The 24475-nt window shown below is 37.4% G+C and overlaps 1 protein-coding gene across 7 annotated transcripts in view; it reads right to left on the reverse strand.

Annotated features, from left to right (window-relative positions):
- SLC4A10 (solute carrier family 4 member 10) overlaps nt 1-24475 on the reverse strand; it is a gene marked incomplete at both ends in the record, with an annotated part of 246251 nt that overhangs the window by 114400 nt on the left and 107376 nt on the right. For all 7 annotated transcript variants that reach the window (XM_079782957.1, XM_079782954.1, XM_079782956.1 and 4 more), the window contains 3 exons: nt 6891-7051; nt 17962-18100; nt 21695-21841. In XM_079782957.1, coding sequence (XP_079639083.1) covers nt 6891-7051; nt 17962-18100; nt 21695-21841 — 447 coding nt within the window. The remainder of the gene's footprint in view (nt 1-6890; nt 7052-17961; nt 18101-21694; nt 21842-24475) is intronic.

Raw genomic sequence — 24475 nt, forward strand, 5'->3', positions numbered from 1 at the left:
AGAGATTAACACAGACCATAAAATTGCCTATGATTTGTAAAATATAATTAAGAATAATTTTAATACAATTAATCTTCATATCAGAATAAATTGTGGTAAGAAAATATATTTTGAAAGGGTTTTGAAAGTGTTAAGTAATATTTTGAAGAAAGAAGTTTACATTTATTCTGAGTTCCCTGAAACATTGGGAAATAGACATTTTTAAATTAACTTTATCCAAAAGAAAATCCTACTTTAATTATACCAGAAAAATTCTTAACAGACCTGCCAGATATAAATGGGATTTTCTCCTACTAAGTCTATAAAACCTCTTTAAAAAATGATCTAAGAGTCTATTAAAAACATCAGAATACTGATATAAAAATCCTTCATCATTCTAAAACAATATCTGAGTCATAATCTTCTGCTAGAAAATTCCTAAAAAACATTAATGCTGCAGAGCCCAGGCATTTTGCAAAGTACTCAGGTTTAGAGCCCTTAAAATAAACTATTACATCTAGGTTTTGGAAAACAGAAATAAGTGACTAATATGTTAGTAACTACCTAACATATAGAAAATTGTGATAGATAAAGGTAAAGAGAAAATTTCAGGCCTTATTGCTAATCATTATGGTCACAAATTATTCTATCTAATACAAGAGTAATATGCAAATTGGCTGTCACTCCAACACACAAGATGGCTGCTCCCATGTAGACACAAGATAGCCTCCACAAGATGGCCGGCAGGGGAGGGCAGTTGTGGGCGATCAGACCAGTAGAGGAGGGCAGTTGGGGGAACCCAGGCCTGTAAGGGGGGTAGTTGGGGGGGGACCCCGGCCTGCAAGGGAAGGCAGTTAGGGGTGACCCAGGCCTGCAGGGGAGGGCAGTTGGGGGCAACCAGGCCTGCAGGGGAGAGCAGTTGGAGGGGGACCAGGCCTGCAGGGAGGGCAGTCCAGCAGGAGAGAGCAATTAGGGGCAACCAGGCCAGCAGGGGAGGGCAGTTGGGGGGGACCAGGCCTGCAGGGGAGGGCAGTTGGGGGCAACCAAGCCTGCAGGGGAGGACAGTTAGAGGCGACCAGGCTGGCAGGGGAGGGCAGTTAGGGGCAATTGGGCCGGCAGGGGAGCAGTTAGGCGTCAATCAGGCTGGCAAGGGAGTGGTTAGGGGGTGATCAGGCTGGCAGGCAGAAGTGGTTATGGGCAATCAGGCAGGCAGGCAGGCGAGCAGCTGGGAGCCAGCAGTACTGGATTGTGAGAGGGATGTCCAACTGCCCGATTGTGAGAGGGATGTCCGACTGGGATTGGGCCTAAACGGGCAGTCAGACATCCATAGAGGGGTCCCAGATTGGAGAGGGTGCAGGCTGGGCTGAGGGACACACACCCCCCATGCATGAATTTCATCCACCAGGCCTCAAGTCTGTGATATATTACTTAACAGTACAGCTTATTTGTCACCAAGTAAAAATAGTAGTAAGTAAACAATAAGAAAATAATTACAAGCTATAGGAAGAAATGTTTAAATGAGATTTCATTGAGGGTAGAAACAAATATATTTGTATTAAATAAGTCAAATTAAAATTACTCAGAGAGGGAATCTTGTTCATTAATAATTGAAAAGTCATCTAAGGTCATAATGATTAAGTATTTGTAATAATATTTTTCTATGTGGTGTTAACTCTAAAGTATTTACAGTTTATGAGAGATATTTTACAAACTGATCTACTTTTAAAATAGGATATTCAAGTTGGGCTACTCTGGAGACAGAAAAATAGAAACTAATTAGAAGAGCAGAATAAATACTAAAAAGCTATCTGGGATATTGAACTTCCACTGAACTACTTCAAAGATAGACTTAGAAACTGTAATTTGCTTTTAAAAGCTAGATTTAACACAGCTAACAGCCTTCACAAATTCTACAGAATTGAGTTTGGGGAAGAAGGTAGGGTTAAAGAAAGGAAGCATAAATTTAAACAATAAAACTGAGCTAAGGTAATAAACAGGAGAGTTTTAGTGAAGTTAATGGGAGACGATTTCCTGGTAGGAATAAATTCTTAAAGAAAGCAGAAGAAATTATATGCTTAAGAAACATAAAGCCTGGTAAAACTATAAAGGGTATTTTCTGAGGCTAATTTTGCCAGATTGAGAAATTTGGCACCTTCTTATAGGTAGCCAATCCAACATTGATTTGGATTAATCCATTTCCGAGATATGCACCTGAGGCTGGGTGAGGCCTGGGAGATGAAGAAGCTGCCTGCCCCATGATCTCAGGCCGCAGCCAGCCGGAGAAGTCTCCCACACTGCATCCTAGGGAAGACGGAGAAGCCGCCCGCTTGCGGTCCAGGAGCCAGCAACTGCAGCAGGCTACAGCCTGGTAGATGGAGAAGCTGCCCACCCCGCAGTCCCGGGCACCAGTACCTGCAGCTGGCTGTGGCCCGGGAGATGGAGAAGCCACCCACCTCGCGGTCCCGGGCTGCCAGCACTTGAGGCTGCAGCCCAGGCAAAGCCACCTACCCACCATCCCCTGCAGCTGCAGCTGGCCTGGGCGCCTATGGCTGACCAGAGGGAGGGAAGCCCGGATCCCGGGTGCCTGTGGTTGGCTGGAGGAGGGAATCCTGGGTCCCGGATGCGGGGCCGAGGCAGAGGTGGTTAGGGTCAATCAAGCCAGCAGGGGAGCAGTTAGGGACAATCAGGCTGGCAGGCAGAAGAAGTTAGGGGCAATCAGGCAGGCAGAAGAGCGGTTAGGAGCCAGCAGTTCTGGACTGTGAGAGGGATGTCTGACTGCCGGTTATCCCCTGAGGGGTCCCAGATTGGAAAGAGTGAAGGCCGGGCTGAGGGACACCCTCACCCCCCACCATGCATGAATTTCGTGCACCGGGCCACTGGCATACCATAACCAGGTGGGATTTATCCCAGGGACACAAGGATGGTTCAACATCTGCAAATCAATCAACACGGTACACCAAATTAACAAAGGATAAAAATTAGATCATCAGTTCAAAAGATGTAGAAAAAGCATTTGACAAAATTCAACACCCATTTATGATTTTAAAAAATGCTCAACAAAGTGGGTACAGAAGAAAAGTACCTCAATATAACAAAGGCCACACATGACCAGCCTACTGCTGACATTGTACTCAGCGGTGAAAACCTGAAAGCATTTCATCTGAGGTCAGGAACAAGACAAGGATAGCCATTCAAGTCACTTTTATTTAGTGTAGTACTGGAAGACCTAGCAACAACAATTAGGCAAGGAAATAACATAAAATGCACCCAAATTGGAAAGGAAGAAGTAAAATTGTCACTATTTGCAAATGACATGATGCTATATATAGAAAGCCCTAAATACTCCATACACACACAAAAAACTATTAGAACTAATAAATGAATTTAGTAAAGTCACAGCAGACAAACTTAGTATACAGAAACAGGTTGTGTTTCTATACACTAATAATGAGTTATCAGAAAGAGAAATGAAGAGAACAGTCCCATACACAATTGTGATGCCAGGCACTAAATGGGCTTGAGGTCACCTGTCACTACTTGAACCAAATTAAGCAGAGACAGGGTTGAATCATAATATGACCATTTATTCCAGTAATGCCAGCAGTTTGAGGAGAGCAGCAAGTCATCCTGAAAATTCTGCTCTCTCTAATTTCAGTTCAAATAAACTCTTATATAGATTTTGTGGGTGGGGGAAATCTAAAGTTAGTGATTTGTTAGGGTCTGCCTTCTTTCATTGTCCTTGAAAATATTAGCCCCAGAATGCCCTTCCTTCAGACAGGTTCTGTCCTTGATATGGGCTCTAGGCTGCCTTATCTTCACAGCCTTGTAACATGTCCTTCAATTTCCCAGGGTCTGTATGAAAATCTCTTCTCTATAATGAGTAGCTATTAAACAACTGTGATTCTATTCCTATTATGTGACTCTCCCCTACCAATTGTATCAAAATATAAAATAACCAGGACTAAATTTAACCATGGAGGTGAAAGACCTGTACTTTGAAAATGATAAGACATTGATGAAAGAAACTGAAGACAACACAAATAAATGAAAAGTTACACCGTGCCCATAGATTGGAAGAATGAATATTGTTAAAATGTCCATACTGCCCAAAACAATCTACAGAATCAAAGCAATTACCATCAAAGTACCAATGGCATTTTTCACAGAACTAGAACAAAGAATCCTAAAATTTGTATGGAACCACAAATGACTCAGAAGATTCAAAGCGATCTTAAGAAAGATGAACAAGGCTGAGGTATCATGCTCCCTGATTTGAAACTATATTACAAAACTATAGTAATCAAAATGATATGATACTGGTATAAACACAGACACATAGATCAACAGAATAGAATAGGCAGCCAGAAATAAACCCACACATATATGGTCAATTAATCTATAAAAAAGGGGCAAGAATATATAATGGGGAAAAGTCTCTTCAATAAATGGTGCTGGGAAAACTAAACAGCTACATGCAAAAGAATGAAACTGGATCACTATCTTACACCATATACAAAAATATGTTAAAACTAGATTAAAGACTTAAATGTAAGCCCTGAAACCATAAAACTCCTAGGAGAAAACATAGACAATAAGCTCTTTGACATTTATCTTAGCAATATTTTTTGGCTCAGTCTCTTCAGGCAAAGGCAGCATTAGCACAATAAGTAGGACTACATCAAATTAAAATGCTTTTGCACAACAAAGGAAACTATCAACAAAATAAAAAGACAGCCTACTGAATGGGAGAAAATATTTGCAAATCATACATTTGATAAAGGGTTGCTATCAAAAAAAATATAAAGAATGTACAAAATTTTAAAAACTTGATTTAAAAAATGGGTGAAGGACTTGAATTAATATTGTTAAAATGTCTATGGTATAGACCTGAAGGTAACATTGTATGTCAATGAAGGATATTGTATGTCAATTATGTGTCAATGAAAAAAAAAAAGTCTATTGGGCATTAGCAAGACCCCATAATATAAAGCTAAAAAAATGAGCTGGACAGCTACTATTCCACAGAAAGTTTGCTAATTTCTAAGTTAACATTTTAAGTCTTGGTATAGTGTGACCCATTACTGAATCCTTTCTGTGTTTTTCTTAAAAAAAAAATACTGTATTTAACTTTACACGGTCTTTTAGGCTCTAATTATATATTTTAAAGAGTAATAAGCTCTTCATAGGTGTTATATGAAATTTAGGGAAGAAAGGTTATCTTTCTTGTTTGTTTGTTTTTGTTGTTGTTGTTGTTTAGGCTTACTATTATAAGTCCAAGATATCTTCCCATACTTACTTTTCACATGTAATGCAATGTATGCATGCCTATCAGCACCAACAACCAAATAAATAATCTTTAAATTAATCAAACTGCCATTAAAATCTGGGCTATATCCCCTGGAAACTTACTCTTTCTTCAGACAGTAATGTAGTTGATAGATCCTCCCTTTCCCCAACTGATGGACGGAGTATGAAGTAACCTGCACCTGTGGCCTGGACATTCCCAAGCACCTAACCAGGCACCTTATATGGACTATACATTGAACCACCAATCAGCACCTGCCAAATGCCCTAAGCTCTTGATTCCTAAGTACCTAAGTGCCTAATCATGTGCCTTATATGAAACCACCAATCAGAGTGTGCCGAGTACCCTAAGCCCCATCCCTTCCCATTCCTCCCCTCAAAAGGCGTGTTCACCTCTGCACGTGTTGCTGTTCTCCCCTTGTGAGACAGCCCGGCAGGGTCCTTCTCCTCTAATAAAGCCTGTAGTCCTGGTTTTCGGCCCTCGGTCTCATTCTTTCAGTAGTGTAACAAAAGGAGCACGTGGCTAAAGTCAGAGGCCCTTCCATGGAACCTGGACCATGAAAGTTTCAGAATTTCTACTTTCTCGTTAAAAATGGGACTGACACTTCATGAGGCTAGTCTGAAGATTAAATTAAATACATTATTTTTCTAATTTCTAATAACATTCTCTCATTTATGTGATCAAAAACACACAGTTTGGTGAGTTTCCGCCCCCCCCCCCCTCATCTCTACAATATAATTATGACAGTGACATCTCCCTTAAGTCTTTCTATTTCACAAAAAATTCCACATATACATGGACCTGCTTTTTTTCCCCTTGCCGAACTAGGAATTTTTAAAGACTGCTTGAATCCTTGCTTTGCTTTTATTTTTAAAATCTCCATTAACCTTTTCATTTATACTCTTTCAAAACTCATTTCTGGGCTTTTTGTATTATTTTGTTTTTACTAAAATGTGTTTGTTTTTCAGACCATAAGATACATGAGCTCTTTGCCTCTATTTCTAGAATACCAGAAAGATGCTTCCTAAATATCACTGCTTGTGTGATGTTGCCATATAGGCTTCTAATGCAAATCATTCACCCCAGGGGCTGGTCATAGTATTCAATTACAAACTAATATCAACTGCATCACTTGGCAGCCTCTAGGATTCTAGAGTTTAAAATAAATGATCATACCTTCCTATTCTTTTGTAAACTAACATTTTTCCCATTTACTAAATAAAATTTTCTTACTTCGTTATTTCATGTACTTTAATATTGAAAAATATCAATCTCTAGCTTTATGATTTTTTTCTTACATTTTCTAATGGTGACAGTCTAATTAAATATAATGGTGAAAACAATAAAAACTAAGTGGGAGACAGGATATCTAGATTCTTGTTCTAGACATGCCACTGGACCAGTTAAACCATATTTTTCTGATACTCAACTTATTTTATGTTAAATAAGAAGGTCGGAAAAGTTATTTTTAAGATGTCATACACTGATCGTGAGAATTTATTTTTTCAAAGATCACACATGTATAGAATTATAAGGAAAAGGTAATAACAAAGATCAGCTATAGGCATAAGAGTGAAATAGGCTAAAGGGGGGAAAAAAGATATACCTGCAATTTCTTCTAAAGTATTGGCATGCATGTCCAGCAACACAGTTCCATTCAGAATACAACTTCTCAACTCAAACAAGCTGTGTAATGAAAGAGTTGCCACATAAGGCTTGCTCCACCTCTCTCCTCCATCTTCCACATCTTCTTCAAACTTCAACCACCTACACAAATAAATATCATCAAAACATTGAATATTATATTGTAGGTCCATGATGCTTTATCCTAATAATAAAAAGTAGAAATAGTCCAGCTGGTGTGGCTCAGAGGTTGAACACTGACCCAGGAACCAAAAGGTCACCATTTTTATTCCCAGTCAGAGCACATGCCTCTCATTGATGTTTGTATCTTTCTATCCCTCTTCCTTCCTCTCTCTCTAAAATCAATAAATACATATATTTAAAGTAGAAATATAAAGATATTCAATTGCTTCTTGGTTTCATGGGTTTTGAAAGTAAGTAAAAGCTAGCCCAAGTCACTCAGTTTCTTTCATTTAACAGGCATTCTTTTTTGTTGTTGAATAACATATTAAAACAAAAAACTCATATTTTTATATTAATTTGTCTAGCTCTGAAAAAGTATTTTGATATAAATGTTTCATCAGTGGTTATAATGAATCTGTTATAGAACTAAGAAAGTATTTATACTTCATGAAAAAATAATGGTAATTGAAAGAGATGCAAAAGAAAATAAAAGAATACTCATTTTTCTTTAGTGAGAGGTCTTAAAACTGAATATTTTTTAAAATATTTTTTTATTGATTTCAAGAGGAAGCAAGAAAGAGAGAAACATCAATGATGAGAGACAATCACTAATTGGCTGCCTCCTGCACGCCCCCTACTGGGGATCAAATCTGAAACCTGGAATCGAACCCAGGACCCTTCAGTCCTCAGCCCAACACTCTTATTCACTGAGCCAAACTGGCTAGGGCTTAAAACTGAATATTTGAGTCTCGATAATTTTTCCATTCGATTAGAGAAGCTTGTATAACTTGGGGACTATACTATAGGGAAAATACTTACTAGGCCTGTTGGATAAAATCTAATGATTGCAGTCACCTCCTAAGGACTAAACTTATGAGAACTGAGCTCAGCCCTCATTCCCTGGGCCTTCTTGCCAGGAATGGAGAATAGAAGAACCTTGATATCATGGTGCCAAATGGATACACTGCCCTCTTGGAGTGAAATAAATAGTAATATATATCTGAGATTGTTTCTAAAGACAAATGAAAGGAATAAAGAGAAAACAATGATTTTTACTGCTCTGGCATAAGCACCAAATCTCATTCTCTTAGGGACTTGCCCTCTAATCTTAATAGATGACCAATTTAATTCCAACATTTTTTTAATGCTTTTGTTAATTTCAGACAGAGGAAGGGAGAGGGAGAGTTAGAAACATCAATGGTGAGGAGAGAGAATCATCAATCTAATGACTGCCTCCTGAACACACACCCCCACTGGGGATCAAGCCCACAACCCAGGTATGTACCCTAACCAGGAATCAAACCATGACCTCAACCACTGAGCCACACCAGGCAAGCTAATCCCAACATTTCTAATGAATCTTAACATAAATTGTGTTTCCTACCCCATCCATCCCCCACCATTTTCCTCATTCTTTCTCTAGTGTCATTTTGCCCTAGCTTCCTCTCTCAATGCAATACCACTCCAATTCCCTATATGATATTATATTACTGTTTTGTGTAATCAAATGATCCAATGCCAACAGAGGACAAATATGTTGCACTAACTAGTTAGGAAACAGTGGATCAGTCAAAAATAACTAACCAAAAGGGCTAGTCAGAATGATTAATGTGCAGAGTTCCAAAGGAAGATAAAGAAAGCTATGGATCTGTCCTCAGTGTTCAGGGAGCAAAAATTTTCAGGAAGCGAAAAGAAACCCAATAGGGAAGAATAGTTATGCTGGCCAAAAGTTTCAGATAGGGGGAAATAACTATACCTACATAAAATATAGGTATAACTATACCTATATAACTATCCTATATAATCTTACCTAATAATAGACAAACATGTAAATTGACCATGCCTCCACTATGCCCACAGCCAATCAGGAGCGAGTATGCAAATTAACCCAACAAAGATGGTGGGTTAATTTGCATATGCAGGTGTGGAGTGGCCAGGAGGGGCAGGATGCTACAGGAGCAGTGCTCCACCGAGGAGAGAGGACTTGCAGGCTCCCTGGCAGCCAGGAGCGAAGCGAGGGGAAGGAAGGCCTATTCTTGCATGAATATTGTGCAACAGGCCTCTAGTCCTATATAATAAAGAGCTAATATGCTAATTAGACTGAACAGCAGAACGACTGTCTGGACATCCTTCTGGACAACTGTCCGGATGAAACCGGGGCTGCGAGGGCCGACCGAGGCTGCGAGGGAGGACTAGCCAAGGCTGAATAGTGCTGCAAGGGCCAGCTGAGGATGCAAGGGGCTGCAAGGGCTGGCTGGGCTGCAGGGGGCTGCAAGGACCAGCCAGGGCTGTGAGGGAGGGCTGGCTGGGGCTGCAAGGGCCAAGCCCCTTGCACGAATTTTGTGCATCAGGCCTCTAGCACCTATATAAAACACTTGAAGGTTAAAAAAAAAGAAACTTACATTTAAGTCCTAAATCACTGAATTTCTAAAATTGCTGGCAATTTTATAGAATACTAGAGGCCTGGTGCATGAAATTCATGCACTGCGGGGGTGGGGGGAGGTCCCTCAGCCTGGATTGCTAGAGAATGCAGGCCAGGCCAAGGGACCCCACTGGTGCATGATTGGGGCCAGGGAGGGACACGGGAGGTTGGCCAGCTGAGGAGGGACCGTGGGAGGGCTCTAGGGAGTGTCTGGCCCATCTCGTTCAGTCCCAATCAGCCAGACCCCAGCAGCAAGCTAACCTACCAGTTGGAGCATCTTCCCCCTGGTGGTCAGTGCACGTCATAGCAAGCAGTTGAGCGGCCTTAGTATATCATTAGCATATTATGCTTTGATTGGTTGAACGGACAACCAGACAACCGGAAACTTAGCATATTAGGCTTTTATTATATAAGATTTTTATCTATTCAGTTAGGAATTTTTCATATTAGTGATTTTTGACATTTTTTAGCCCTTAACAGGGCCATAATGCTTCATAAATCATATGATGATCATAGCATAGTAATATTTATCAGTTATAATTGTTTCTCTCTCTTTTCTTGGCAAAGAGTAGGATATCACTACCTCGCTCCCTTCTAACTGGGTGATGCCATGTGACTGTTGACTAGTTCTGGAAATCAGAAATGTTCAAGATGGAGGCTGCTATACAAGTTGGGGTCTCTAAGTAACTACAGTAAACAGAGGTTCAATACAGCCTCCATTGAACCATGATAGACATGTATCATAAAACATAAAAAAAGCCTTTGTGATTTTAAACCATTGAGACTGCAGAATTTTTTTTCTAACAGAATTTAGCTTATCTTAAACTGATACAGATCGCCATTTTAGCTATGCATACCAGCATCAAAATCTTAATTGAAATGAATGATGAAAGCAAATATAATTTTAATAAATATAATAAATTAGTATTTCTTTCCAGGTTTAAAAGTAAAATCATGGTCACATTCTTAATGTCAATATCTCAAAGGATCAACTTCTTGGCAGACATTTTGAGATAATATGGAATTGTGGAAAGAGTCTTGGACTAGTTGGGAATAAAAATAAATTTAGGTTTTATCTCTATAGCTAAATTTCCATGTAACCAAGGGAAATACTTTCAGTTTTTCTGGGCCATGTTTTTCTCATCTATAAAATAAGACAAATTCAACACATTAAAAACTTGCCCAAGGTCACCTAGCCAATGACCTTGTCAACCAGCTTCAACTCCAAGTGTTCTTGTTTTTCTCTAGAGTCTGTGACCATTCTCTACCATTATAAAATTACTTTGGTTGAATTTATGGACTTCTTAAGCTGAAATACCTTTTGCTAATGCATATAGTGGAAACAACTGATTTAACATTTGATTTCCATTCTTGTCTGGAACAAATCTCAACCTGAAAAGTCTTCTCTGTTCTCTTCCTCTTTTTTTTACATTATCCACAGACATGACTCCAAGAGAGTGGATACAACTTTTATTAAATCCTCTGTCACCTTGCATACTATTCACATATGATGTTTTTACAAAAAGGGAAAAAGAAGGGAGTATATAAGCAACACTTATTCTGGTGTTTGACTAAAGAACCTTGATAGAATTGAAATCTAGTTTCCAGTCCCTTGGGTAGTAAAGAAGACTTAGAGTTATGAAAGGATGTAAGGGACTATAGATTTCTCTCAACTGAAAAATGTCTTCAGTTAATGTTTCTGGAGCTATAGTACATTCTGTCATCTCTACATATAAAACCACTCCTAAAATGTTGTGTTTAAATTTTTTACTCAAGTAAGAAATCCTGAAAAATGTTTCTACATTATTAAAATATTATTTCTTAATTATTTAAGTATAAATCCATAAACTAACCCATACAATAATGTTGTTTGTGAGTTGTAATAACACCAATAATAAATTCATTTTTTAAATACTAGTGGGCTTCTAGATCTACATATATTAGCAAACCCTTTCATATAAGAAAAATTATAGTTAAATTTTATACTTCCAAATAACAGTGAAGATAATTAAATAAATAATAAAACATCTGCATCATTTTATCTTGGCTCCTTGAAAGTGAAAATTTAAATTTTAAGAATTCCTGGGGCGGGAGTTGAATGTGTAGTCTCATGCATTCTTATCCCACATATAGATAGATTCAGTAACCACCACCACTATCAAGATACAACACTGTTCCATCACCCCAAAGAATTTTCCCTGTCTGTAGCTTATCTTTTCATCCTGTCAACAGGGTCTCTCACAGCACAAAAGTTTTTAATTTGAGTGAAATCCAATTGATAATTCTTTTCTTGTATGGATTGTGCTTTTGATATCATGTATGAAAACTCATCATCCAGCCCCAGGTCCTTAAGATTTTCGCCTATGCTTTCTCTAAAATTTTCATAGCTTTATGTTTTAAATTTATAATTTACTGTCAATTAAATTTTGTATACAATGCGAGGTTTAGACCAAGGTTATTTATTTTTACCTGTAGATAATTGTTTCAGTACCATTTGTTCCAAAGACAAGTCTTCCTTTATTTAAAGGCTCCCTTTGTCAAAACTCAGCAGTATTTGTGTTGGTCTTTCCCAGTTCCCTATTCTGCTGCATTGATCTATGTGTCTGTCTGAAAAGACATTTTAAAAACAAATCCAAAAGGTATATTCTTTTCTTTAGAATAATTTCTTTCAAATTGGGTGCTTTGCCTTTTGGAAAAGGAGAATGAAGTTTCTGGGAATTCCAAACCACTTGGTAGTTAAAAGGACCACATATAAGTTATTTGCACGAATGGTTTGATTTAGCCACAGGTTTCGTGACCACTGCAGGAGGAAACGGAAGATCCTTTCCATAAAAAGGAACCCGCAAGTTACAAATAGCAAGTTACTAAACATTTCAAGATTCAGTGCTTCATGCCAGCTTCAGAATAATGCCAAAGGCTTTAAGGCAGGTGTCCTCAGACTACAGCCCGCGGGTGTTTTTGCCATTTTGTTTTTTTACTTCAAAATAAGATATGTGCAGTGTGCATAGGAATTTGTTCCTAGTTTTTTTAAAACTATAGTCCGGCCCTCCAATGGTCTGAGGGACAGTGAACTGGCCCCCTGTTTAAAAAGTTTAAGGACCCCTGCTTTAAGATATTTAAATATTTTAAAGACTACATTAAAAATTTTATATATACACAAAATGCATAAGTATAGCTACTTTCTGGGGCGGGGAGGGGGGAGGGAACAGGGGTTCATTCCATTTTAAACTTCAAAGATAGAAATTAACAGGTCTGAGAACACACCAAATCCTGTTTCAAGATTTGTAGTCACTGAGTATGCTGTCAGTTGCAAAATGCCTGATTGCAGTTAATGACCTAAAGTGCTGCAATTTATTCCAGTTTTCAAATAAACTCAGCTGACATTTGTTTGAATAGCAAACCAAAGCAAACAAGTCTCACAGGCATGAATGAGAAGTGATGGACAATGAAAAAAAACCAAGGTTATAGGCCAAATGCATGACATTTTCTTGGGGGAAGGACAGGTTTAAACTCAGAGAATATTTTCATTTCCTTCAGTATCTGGATCTGTTTTCATCCATGATTAACACATTGGAATCTCTTTGTACTAAACTGCAACAACCTAATATAGGTGTTTCATTAATTCTTTGAGGATTAAGTTGACAATAATCTCTATAATACTCATATTAAAAGTCTACAAAGTAAATTTCTTCTGTAAATTAGAAATAGATGTTTTCCATATATATATTAACTCTTTCTGTTTATTCCATTCCCACTAATTCAGATGACCTTTGCAAAGAATTTTTATTCTCTGCTTATACTCATATAGAAAGTAAAGAGGTTACTATACCATCCAAAATTATAGCCTCGGGGAAGTCATGGATTCTCAAGAGAAAACATCCTCCTTTGGGTAGAGCTGGGGATATGGAGGGTTAGAGTGGGAAAATGGTTAGGGTGGGGGGCCTGAGAATAACGTATGTAATTATAAAGGGCCTATTTTAACAAAAAAGGGGGGAATGAAATATATCCAAACCTAGAGTTTATCGATATTAGCTGTTCTTAATCCATATTATCTTCACACCTCACATTGCACTGAAAAATCGTGATGACTTTAACCTTTGCTACTTTTGAATATCAAATGCTTCACAACATCAATAAAATCATTTTGAGGTAGTCATCCTTTCTATACTACCGTGTATGCATCAGAGGCCTCACTGCTACCCCCTGCTTGGCCTCCTCTGAGCTCCTTTGTGGAAAGCACTTTTTAAAGGACAACCACAGTGAGTCAAGCATGTTGTCTCCACAAGTGCACAGCTGTGGTGTCTTTGAGCACTTTTCTATTAATAACATTATATGTTATTTATAAGCAGAACATTCTAATCTTGTTGATTTCATTAGTCCTTGTCATATGGCTTCTTTAGGGTTTTTAAAAGTGAACAGCTGTTTTTCACAAACATTTATTAAATAATTTTGATTCAAAAATTTCACTTGAAAATCTAAAACTTTCCTCAAGTTTTACTTGGCAACAACAGTGGGCATGAATTATTCAAGATGTGAAATATGACAGGTGCAATGTGCTGATAAACTATTCTTTTTATTTCTACTGGGGTAGAAACATATTAATCCCCCTGGAATACTAATCAAAAGAATGAAGTGCTTCAAATGGTATGCTAATGATCTATTAGAATTAAGTTGCATTTGACAAATTAGATGGAGTAATGAATTAACTAAAATTAGCCTTTTTAAAGGAATTAGGGACACCAGAACAAAGTTACTTCTGCCACTTTAAAACCCACTATATTTCTAAGTCTTCAATAAATACGTACTGTTCTTCCCTGACGTATTGTCTCAGCCAAAATTCATGTACCCTCCTCTTCAATGTCTGTTACTACTTGATTGTTAATCAGATGTCTCCCTGAACCTTAAACAGCTGCACCATGCATGAGGTTCTGGAAGCATGTCTGAGAACACAGGTCCTAGCTAATAATATTCAAGAATACTAATAATTAACTAGATCATCTCTTTTATGATTTACTAGAGGACTGGTGCATGAAAATTCATGCACTGGAGGGGGGGTCCCTCAGCCCGGCCTGCCCCCTCTCACAGTCCGGGAGCCCTCAGGGGTGGGAGGCGACCCGGCAATCAGGGGAAGGTGATGCCCCCATCACACCTCTGCTGTTGCCACTGCCAGCAGCGCAAGCCTCAGCCGGCCCTGGTTACCTGAGCCTCAGGCGGCCCTGGGCAGCTGTGCAGCCACCATCCAAGGCTTGCCTGCACCTCGGGCCGGCCCTGGGCGGCTGGGGGGCTGAGGGCGGGTCTGGCCGCACCATGTGCCTGCCACCCCCCTGGCTGAGCTAAAAGAACTGGGGGACTTCAGGGGGGCTGAGGGGACTGGGCACCGCCATCTTGTGGCTATGGGCACTGCCATCTTTGTGATGGTGTGACGGTCAATATGCATATTCCCTCTTATTAGATAGGATAAATAAATAGCAATACGTTTTGGTGGTTTAGGATAAACACTTTGTTCAACTCAACCATTAGAACATGATAAAAATCTTATCAGCTCAACTGTGACAGAGTGAAAGACTAGATTCTAAATTGCACTGTCACCTACTAGCTTTATGAGACTGGGCAAATTACAAGAAGCTAATGGTTAAAAGGAACAGATAACTATTTGATCTGGAAGGTGAAACATCAACAAGCATTTTAAGAATAAGAGAGCTACTCATGCCAAAACACATATTCCAAGCTTACTTCTTAGCTATATTATATGGAATGAGAGTAAAGAAAGAAATACTTCAAGTCATCTGGGAACACCTATTTCTTCTTTTTTCCCATCACCATTTATCCCCTCTATACCTTCTTCCACCTCCACCTTCTCCTACACCCCAAAATCACCACCATGTCCAGGAGTTCTCTTGCTTTTTTTTTTTTTTACTTTTTTGCTCAATCCTCCCACCCCATACCCTCCAGAGCTGTCTGCCTACTCTCTATCTATGAATCTGTATCATATTTTGCTTGGCAGTTATAAGAAATACGTGTTCTTGCCTCACTCATATGTGGAATTTAATGAACAAACAGGAACACCTATATTTTATAACTTTTGAAAACTGATACTTCTAAACTTATACAGGGAGGTTAGCACTTTAAATTCCTTATCAACAAGTCATATAAATAGTTGTATCACTAATTTGTGAAGATTGTTGTGGTTTTTATCATCAAGTAAAGAAGATGACTACATATATTATGTATATTAAAAACTCCAAAGTATTTTGTTTTTGATGCAATTGAAAGAAAAATATAAAGTAAAAGGTTCTTAATCCTGAAATCAACTTGGTTATATAAAAACAATTTCAAATTTGGTTTTATCTTTAAAATATTATAATAGAAGGCATCATAAGGAAATTCATTAATTTTGTAAATTTTTACTTAAAACATAATTCACAAAGAATAACATTCCATCAATTTTAGGTATTAAAAATGGCAAATAAAGAAAATTATGATTTTACATAAAATAGGTAAAGAAAAGAAGCAATTAATTCACAAGAATAAAATAAAAACAAATGAGGACCTGGCCAGCTAGCTCAGTTGGTTAGAGTGTCGTCCCTATACACAAAGATTGCAAGTTTGATCCCTGGTCAGGACATATAAAATAATCAACCAATGAATGCATAACTATGTGGAGCAACAATCGATGTCTCTCTTCTCTCCCTCTCTCTCTTTCCCTTCTTCTCTCTCACATAAATAAATTAATTAATAAAAAACATATGAAAAGATGTTCAATCTCACTAATAATTAAAGAACTGCAAGTCAAAACAATGTGATTTATTTTTCATCTATAAAAATAAAGTTTGGTGATTTAGTATGGCAAGGATTTGGGCAAAATAAGCCCTCTCATACAATGTTAAAGTATAAATTACCAAAACAATTTATGAAGATAGTTTTTAAATATCTTCCAAAGTAAAAACGTCTGCTTTTTTGTACATAGGTTCCACTTTTGGAAATTCACCCTACATAAATGCCTACAAAATAATGCCAAACATATGAGTAAATAATTACTGCATCAACGATTACAGCAAAAAATAAAACAATCTAAATAAATAATTATCCATATAATTAAATGCAATGCAGTCATTATAAGATGTACATCTGTACTAATAACATGGAAAGTGGTCCAAATATATTATTATATTTTATATATACTTTTATATTATAAGTATATTTTATATATACTGGGAAGCTATTTTGATTCCCTCTCTTTCGCCCTGTGGTTTAAATCATTGCTACTCAAAATGTGGCCCTCACCCCAAAAACATTGGTATGACACCACCTGGAAGAGTGTTAGAATCTGACACTATGCCTGAGGCCTATTAGATCTACATTTCAACAAGACTCCATGTGGCTGGTGTTCACAATAAAACTTGGGAAGCAGAGGGTAAGTGGCAATCCTAGGTGTGCCCACAATTCCTTGTGCACACCTGTATTACAGCATTCATTTACAATTTTGTTTACTTGCCTAAATCCCCAAATTAGACTATGAGACTGTTGAAGGAAAATTTTAAGTTTTTTGTTATTGTTCTATATCCATTGCACCTGGCACATAATAGGTACTTCATAAGTGTTTGTTATATAAATGAGACAATGAGCAAGAATAAATTAGTAAATGCAAAATTTAGCTTATTACTCTTTCATAGCAATTCAATGACTATATGACAATATAGAAATATTAATTACAAATGACAGAAAAAGTAATCTTGAGAAAGTTATTTTGAAAAACACTATGTTTGAATGTATACATATCTTAGAAATACATTATAAAATACTTTTATCCTCGCCAAATAGGACATAAATCCAGGACAATACTTAGAGCCTGCCCTGACTGGTTTGGCTCAGTGGATGTAGTGTCAGCCTGCAGACTGAAGGGTCCAAGGTTCGATTCTAGTCAAGGACATATACCTTGGTTGCAGCAAGTAGGGGGTGTGCAGGAGGCAGCTGATCAATGTTTCTCTCTCATCGATGTTTCTAACTCTTTATCCCTCTCCCTTCCTCTCTGTAAAAAAATCAATAAAATATTTTTTAAAAAGCCTCTTATAATGTTTTCCCTTCCTTTTTAACCCCACCCCACCCCCCACTCAAATTATCATATATTTTGGGCACAGGCCAGCAATCAAAAATAAATAAATAAGTTACTTTTAGATTTCTATTGTTTTCCTGATGACACACAAATTATGCTACTGTTTATCTTTAGGGCTGCAGCTGCTGCTGGCTCTGAGTCACTATTTACTATAATTACTGCCTTCAGAGCTCACTCTGACCCAGACCCCATTATAGGATATGCCCAGACCAGATGAGCAATTTCAGAAATTAGCAGCATTCGTGGATGTTTGCAAAATCATGGCAGTAAATATCTGTTTTTCTAATAGCATGAAAATTATTTAGTATGCATTCACCCTTCAACAAAAATCCTCACCTGGCTGTTTCTCGCCACTCAGCATCTTCACCTTCACGCCAGCAAATCTCATCCAGTTCTGTGAAAAGGTCATGAGGAATGTGTTCCTCGTCATCATCCTCAGTTCCAAGAATAAACTGTACCCGCTGTGATGGGGTGTCTATGGAAAATCAGAGACATGAGCATGCATTACCATGACTTTATGCTTAAAATGTCTCGGTCACCTCCTTCATCACCACTCCAAACTCACACCTCCCTTGCCTCCACTACAACACTTATCTAAAGTAAACTTGGGGAATTAAAACTAAATTTAGCATTACATTAAGTCTAGCATAATTTGGGAACATAAATATGTAAACCCATAAGCAGATAATGTATATATAATCATCATAATAATCATATAATGTATATATAATCATCAAAATAATCATCATAATAATGTATATACAATCATCAAAATAATCATCATAATAATCATATTTTATTTTATATATATATAATAAAATATGATTATTATGATGATTATTTTGTATTACTTATAACAATCATGAAAACTACTTCCATTTACCTTACACAACACATACATACATCTCTCATCATATATGCTATATTTTATGGTAATATTCAGAAGAGTAGACTATGATAAATTAACTTATACTAAAACTATGCTGAATATAAGTCACCAAAAAACTCCCTCAACCCGTAGCAACAACTAATCTGGTTTCCACTGCTTATAGTTTTTCCTTTTCTGAGATGTCATATAAATGGAAAAATATGATATGTAACCTTTTGAGACTGTTGTTATTCACTTAGTATAATGCCTTTGAGATTTTGAAATTTATCTGTGTAACTAAGTATATCAATAGTTCATTCTTTTTACTGCTGAGAAGTAGTCCATTGTAGAAATGTACACAGTTTATTTATGCATCCATTTGTTGAAGGATATTTAGGTTGTTTCCAGTGTGGGGCAATTATGAATAGAACTGCAATACTTGTTCTTATATGGGTTTTTCAGTGGGACATAAGTCTTTATATCTCTAGGGTAAGTGCCTCGGGGTAGGATTGCTATGTTATATGCTAAGTGTATTTTTAACTTTATAAAACTGCTTTCCAGAGGGTCTGTACTCTTTTGCATTCTGACCAGCTATGTATGAGAGAGTTGTACTTGTTCCACATCCTGATCAGCACTTGGTGTCAACTGTTTCTTAGCTGTTCTGTGCAGTGATATCTCATTGTGGTACTTTTTACATTTCTCTGATGTCTATTGTTGACAGTTTTTCATGTGTTTATTGGTCGTCCATATGTCTTCTTTGGTGAAATGCCTGTTGAAATATTTTGTCAATTTTAAATTAGGTTGATTGTTTCTTTACTGTTGAGTTTTGAGAGCTCTTTATAGATCCTGAATACAAGTCTTTGTTGAACATTAACTTATTTTATATCTGAATACATTTTATATCTGAATGGGGGCTTGAGGGAAGTTGGGGAACTATTTAAAATGGGAGAGACTTGATTATGTCTAACAGATGATGAGAATAATCATTTAGACTACAAATTGTATAAGTTTCCAGGTGGGAGAGAACAAGAAATAAACATAATTGAAAAGAAAACCCCCTCATTATATTAAAGGGGGGCAGTTGCAGATGTAAGCATATAGGTCTGTATATTTAATAGGAAGGAAATTGAATGAGTTCTTTCTGGTGACGTATTTCCTTTCTGAAGTACAAAGCATCTGCTAAGTGATGGTGAAAAGGAGGATGTTGGCGAATGGTGAAAAGGTTGAAAATCATTTTTTTTAATCAAAGAAATGCAACAGAATTGGGAAGAGGTATTGAAAATACCTCTTCCCAATTCTGTTGCATTTCTTTGATTAAAAACTCATTTCTTTGATTAGAAACTCATGTAAGTCATGAGTTTAAATGGCTACAATCCACCCTGTTGAAAGACTATGTCCAGCAGAGTATCCCTACTTGAGGAGGAAGGGAGAAAGCAAAAACATGGAGAAAACCCAACATAAGTATGGATTTTAAAGTAGGAGTGAAGGTATGAATAAATCTATAACAAGGGACCTACTATATATGGAATATTAACAAAAATATTACTAAAATTACAAGCTATGAAATCAGAGTAGGATAAAGAAATAAAGATTATTTCAACTAGCCAATTTAAATTTGCCTGAAAACTTGACTACTATTTTACTGTCAAATTTATTACTCTAACAATAATCTTGTTTTACCCTGTAAATATTGGTGGAAGGGATTATTTGCCTTCTTGAGTAGGTCCTGAGCATTCCTGGTGGTAGGCTGGATTTAGATATCGTAAACCCCCTTCCCCACACCATGGGTACAAGGCAACTCAAACAATTCTTGTTGGAGTGATAGGGCAGCTGCTGTCGGCCAAGTCTCTGTCGGTCACCTGGGTCCTGATCTGAGCTGGGCATGGGAAGCACGAAGCAGCCATGGGGGCAGGAGACCTCCCTCAGAAGGGGCTAGGATTCAGGCCCCTGCAATGTTGGGGGGATGAGGGTCTGTGCCCCACCTCTGTTGATCCCCAAATTCTCTCCTGATGGCCCCTCTGCGACTGTGCCTGTCTTAGGTTGTTCCTTCCTTGAGGAAATGTCAGTGCTGACATGTACACATAAGGAACTGTTGGACATTGAAATTGGGTCTCAAAAGATCTGTTGGCCCAGAAAGAAACTCACTACACACTGATTCATTTGCCTGTCACCATAACCATTATTGCTTGTCTCATTTTCGATTCTTATAAGTGTATTTCTAATAGCACATGATCTCACTCATCTAGGGGAAATAATGAACAACATAGACTGATGAACAAGAACAGACCCAGAAACAAGGAGGCATGGATCAGACTGTCGGGCCTCGGTGGGAGGGTAGGGAAGGGTGGGGGTAAAGGGGGAGATCAACCAAAGGACTTGCGTGCAGGCATATGAGCCTAACCAGCGGTTAAGGACAACAGGGGGGTGGGGGCATGTGTGGGGAGGGGTGTGGGATGGGAATGGGGGGACGAGGACAAATATGTGATACCTTAATCAATAAAGAAATTTAAAAAAATAAATAAATAAAGATTATTACATGGATAGGGGAAAAGTAGAGAAATCAAGTAGTTGCACAAGCAAATAAGAAGAGAAACTGTGGTCAGAGAGCTAGGTGAGTGCATTCAGAGATGAAGTAATCATGGATGAGTAGGTGAGCTGGCTGCAGTGAAGGAGATCATAGGAGACAGGATGGTCAAGGAACTGAAAGGCTGGTTCTTGGTTATGTCACGTACACAGGCTCTCAGGAATTGTTAACAACTACCATATTACTACATGTTGATATTCTGTATCTATTTTCAAAGGAAAAACAGTCAAAATAGCAGAAATTTCACATCCTAAGAATAAAATTTGGGCAGATTAGCAATGTAAATGGGAAATTAATAAAACATTTCCCCCTGGATTTTCAAACTACATAGAGCAATGACTATTATTGGGATAAATTATCAAGAGTTTATACAACTAAGTTTTACTACTTAAGTGTTTTTCCTCACTCACAAATCTAACATAATTCTCACATTCATAAAGCAGATGCACAAGAGGAAAAAAAAGAATCAAGTTTTCTCTCTCCCACTTCTCCCCAATCTGTCCAACACAATATAATTTAGAAAAATATAAACAAGTATATGGCTGTTAATTTGGATTGTACAAACAAATGCAATATTATTATGGTCACAAATTTAATAAAAACAAGGCAATTCTTACCAAAGGAAGGTGACTCCCTTCCATCCTCTAATCCCGAATCTCTCTCTCTGTCTCTCTTTCTGTGTTTATGACCACGATGCCTGTGACGTCGATGGCTTTTTCTTCCTCCCAGGGGCACATGAACTCCAATAAATAGTGTCCGATGACCTTATCAAAGTAAAAGCACAAATTAAACTCTAAATTATTCCAGATCACAGAAGATGATGATTTACATGTCAATGAAAACTCAATTCAATTCAGTCCAGCACACAGTCTTTGTGTTTATGATGGTGTAAATCTTAAAGTTTGGCACTGTATTTTGGTATTCCACGGATCAGTCACAATACTAACTACTTGGTTATATATTTTATAATACCAATAGCTTATTAACTGTCGTAATGATCTTTCTGTGTCTATTTCCCATAGTTTATAATTATACTATTATCATTTTTAAAAAATCATTCTTTCTACCAACCTTCAACTAGTCAGTTATCTCATCAGTTCCCTTCCCTTCACAGTTAAATGAGTGAAAACTCAGTCTTTAATAAACCAGATTTCACCAAGGTCCCTAGTAATACTGAGTTCTGTGGAGTTTTTTCAGCTCTACTGTTTCTGTATGTGGCACTTGACAGCATTGGCCACTTTCTTCTCTATGACTGAACTTTCTCTTGGCCCTCCTCCCTCCACCTTTGTTTTATCCATATGAGTTTCCTTTGTTGGTTCTTCTTCCATTTACCCATTCAAGGTTGGGATCCCTATTACCATAAATTTTTCTTACAATATCATATCCCAAATAGAATTTTCTATTCTCATAGATATCACTTAAGAAGAACAAAAATATGTTCAATTAATATTTGACAAAGGAAGCAAGAGCATACAATGGAGTCCCGACAGTCTCTTCAATAAATGGTGTTGAGAAAATTGGACAGATACATGCAAAAAAAAAATGAAACTAGACCACCAACATACACCATACACAAAAATAAACTCAAAATGAAAAAAGGACTTAAATGTAAGACAGGAAACCATAAAAATCTTAGAAGACTCCATAGGCATCAGAATATCAGACATACTACTATGTCGTAGCTCCAAGGGCAATGGAAACTAAGAAGAAAATAGACAAATGGGACTATATCAAAATAAAAATCTTCTGCACAGCAAAAGAAACCATCAACAAAACAACAAGAAAGCCCACTGCATGTGAGAACATATTTGCTAATGTTGTCTCCAATAAGGGTTTAATCTCCAAAATTTACAGGGAACTCATACAACTTAACAAAAGGAAGATAACCCAATCAAAAAATGGGCAAAGGACCTAAATAGACATTTTTTGAAAGAGGACATACAAAAGGCCAAGAGACATATGAAAACATACTCAAAGTCACTAATCATCCGAGATATGCAAATCAAAACAACAATGAAGTCCCATCTCACACCTGTCAGAATGGCTATATTTAACAAATCAACAAATGACAAGTGCTGGCAAGGATGCAGAGAAAAAGGAACTCTCGTGCACTGCTGGTGGGAATGCAGACTGGTGCAGCCACTGTGGAGAACGGTATGGAATTTCCTCAAAAAATTAAAAATGGAACTTCTATTTGATCCAGTAATCCCACTTGTAGGAATGTATCCCAAGAAAACAGAAACACCAATCAGAAAGGCTCTTTGCACCCTATGTTCATAGCAGCACAATTTACAATAGCTAAGATTTGGAAACAGCCTAAGTGCCCATCAGCAGATGAGTGGATTAGAAAACTGTGGTACATCTACACAATGGAATTATACACTGCTGTAAAAAAGAAGGAATTCTTACCATTTCCAACAGCATGGATGGAACTGGAGAGCATTATGCTAAGCGAAATAAGCCAGTTAGAGTAAGATAAATATTACATGATCTCACTCATTTGTGAAATATAATGAACAACATAAACTGATGAACAAAAATAGAACCAGAGAAATAGAAGCATCAAACAGACTGTACAACCTATAAGGAAAGGCGGGAGGTGAAGTGTTAAAAGATCAACCAAAGGACTTGTATGCATGTATATGAGCAAAACCAATGGACACAGACAGTAGTGGGGGAGGTGAGGGCTTGTGCTTGAGGTAGGGAGTGGTGGGGGAGAGGTCAATGGGGGGAAAAAGGAGCCTCATGTAATACTTTGAACAATAAAGAATTAAAAAGAAATTCAAGAAACTTAGTGATAAATGTCATTATTCTGAAATGACTTGGCATTCATTAACTTAACCTAAATTATTTTTAAAGATGATATAAGAATAATTTTTATTTTTTAAATTAGTCAAAACATTCAACAAATTAACTTCATATCATGTTAAAAATCCAAAAAGTAATAAAAATACATGTCATTTAGATATGAATATATTTTGAAAATATTAGGGGAAATGAAACAGCAATACTAAGAGGAACTTTCCTATACATTTGTACCACTGTCTTAAGCAAAACAACAAGTTGAGATGGCAGTGTTATTTTTTTTATCTTGAAATATAGTAAGCCTCAACATTTCCTGAATAAATAAAATTAATCCTAACAATAGGTATTTTCTAAGAAATAAAGGAAAGGAGAATTTCAATTTTGACAGGCTATCAGACAGCTTGAGGCTGGATATTTATAGCACTCAAAGAGAGGCTTACAGTTCAAGTTAGTCAAGAAACAGGATAATAAGGAATGCTTATAGGATATGATAGGTGCACTTAAAAAAGGATAACCATCCAATTGTTACGGACTCAAATCCAAAGAAAACAGCAGTGAATAATACAAATTTGAATACAAATAAAAGCAGTAAA

The sequence above is a fragment of the Cnephaeus nilssonii genome, assembly GCF_951640355.1.
Source record: "Cnephaeus nilssonii genome assembly, chromosome: 10".
NCBI classification, from domain to species: domain Eukaryota; kingdom Metazoa; phylum Chordata; class Mammalia; order Chiroptera; family Vespertilionidae; genus Cnephaeus; species Cnephaeus nilssonii.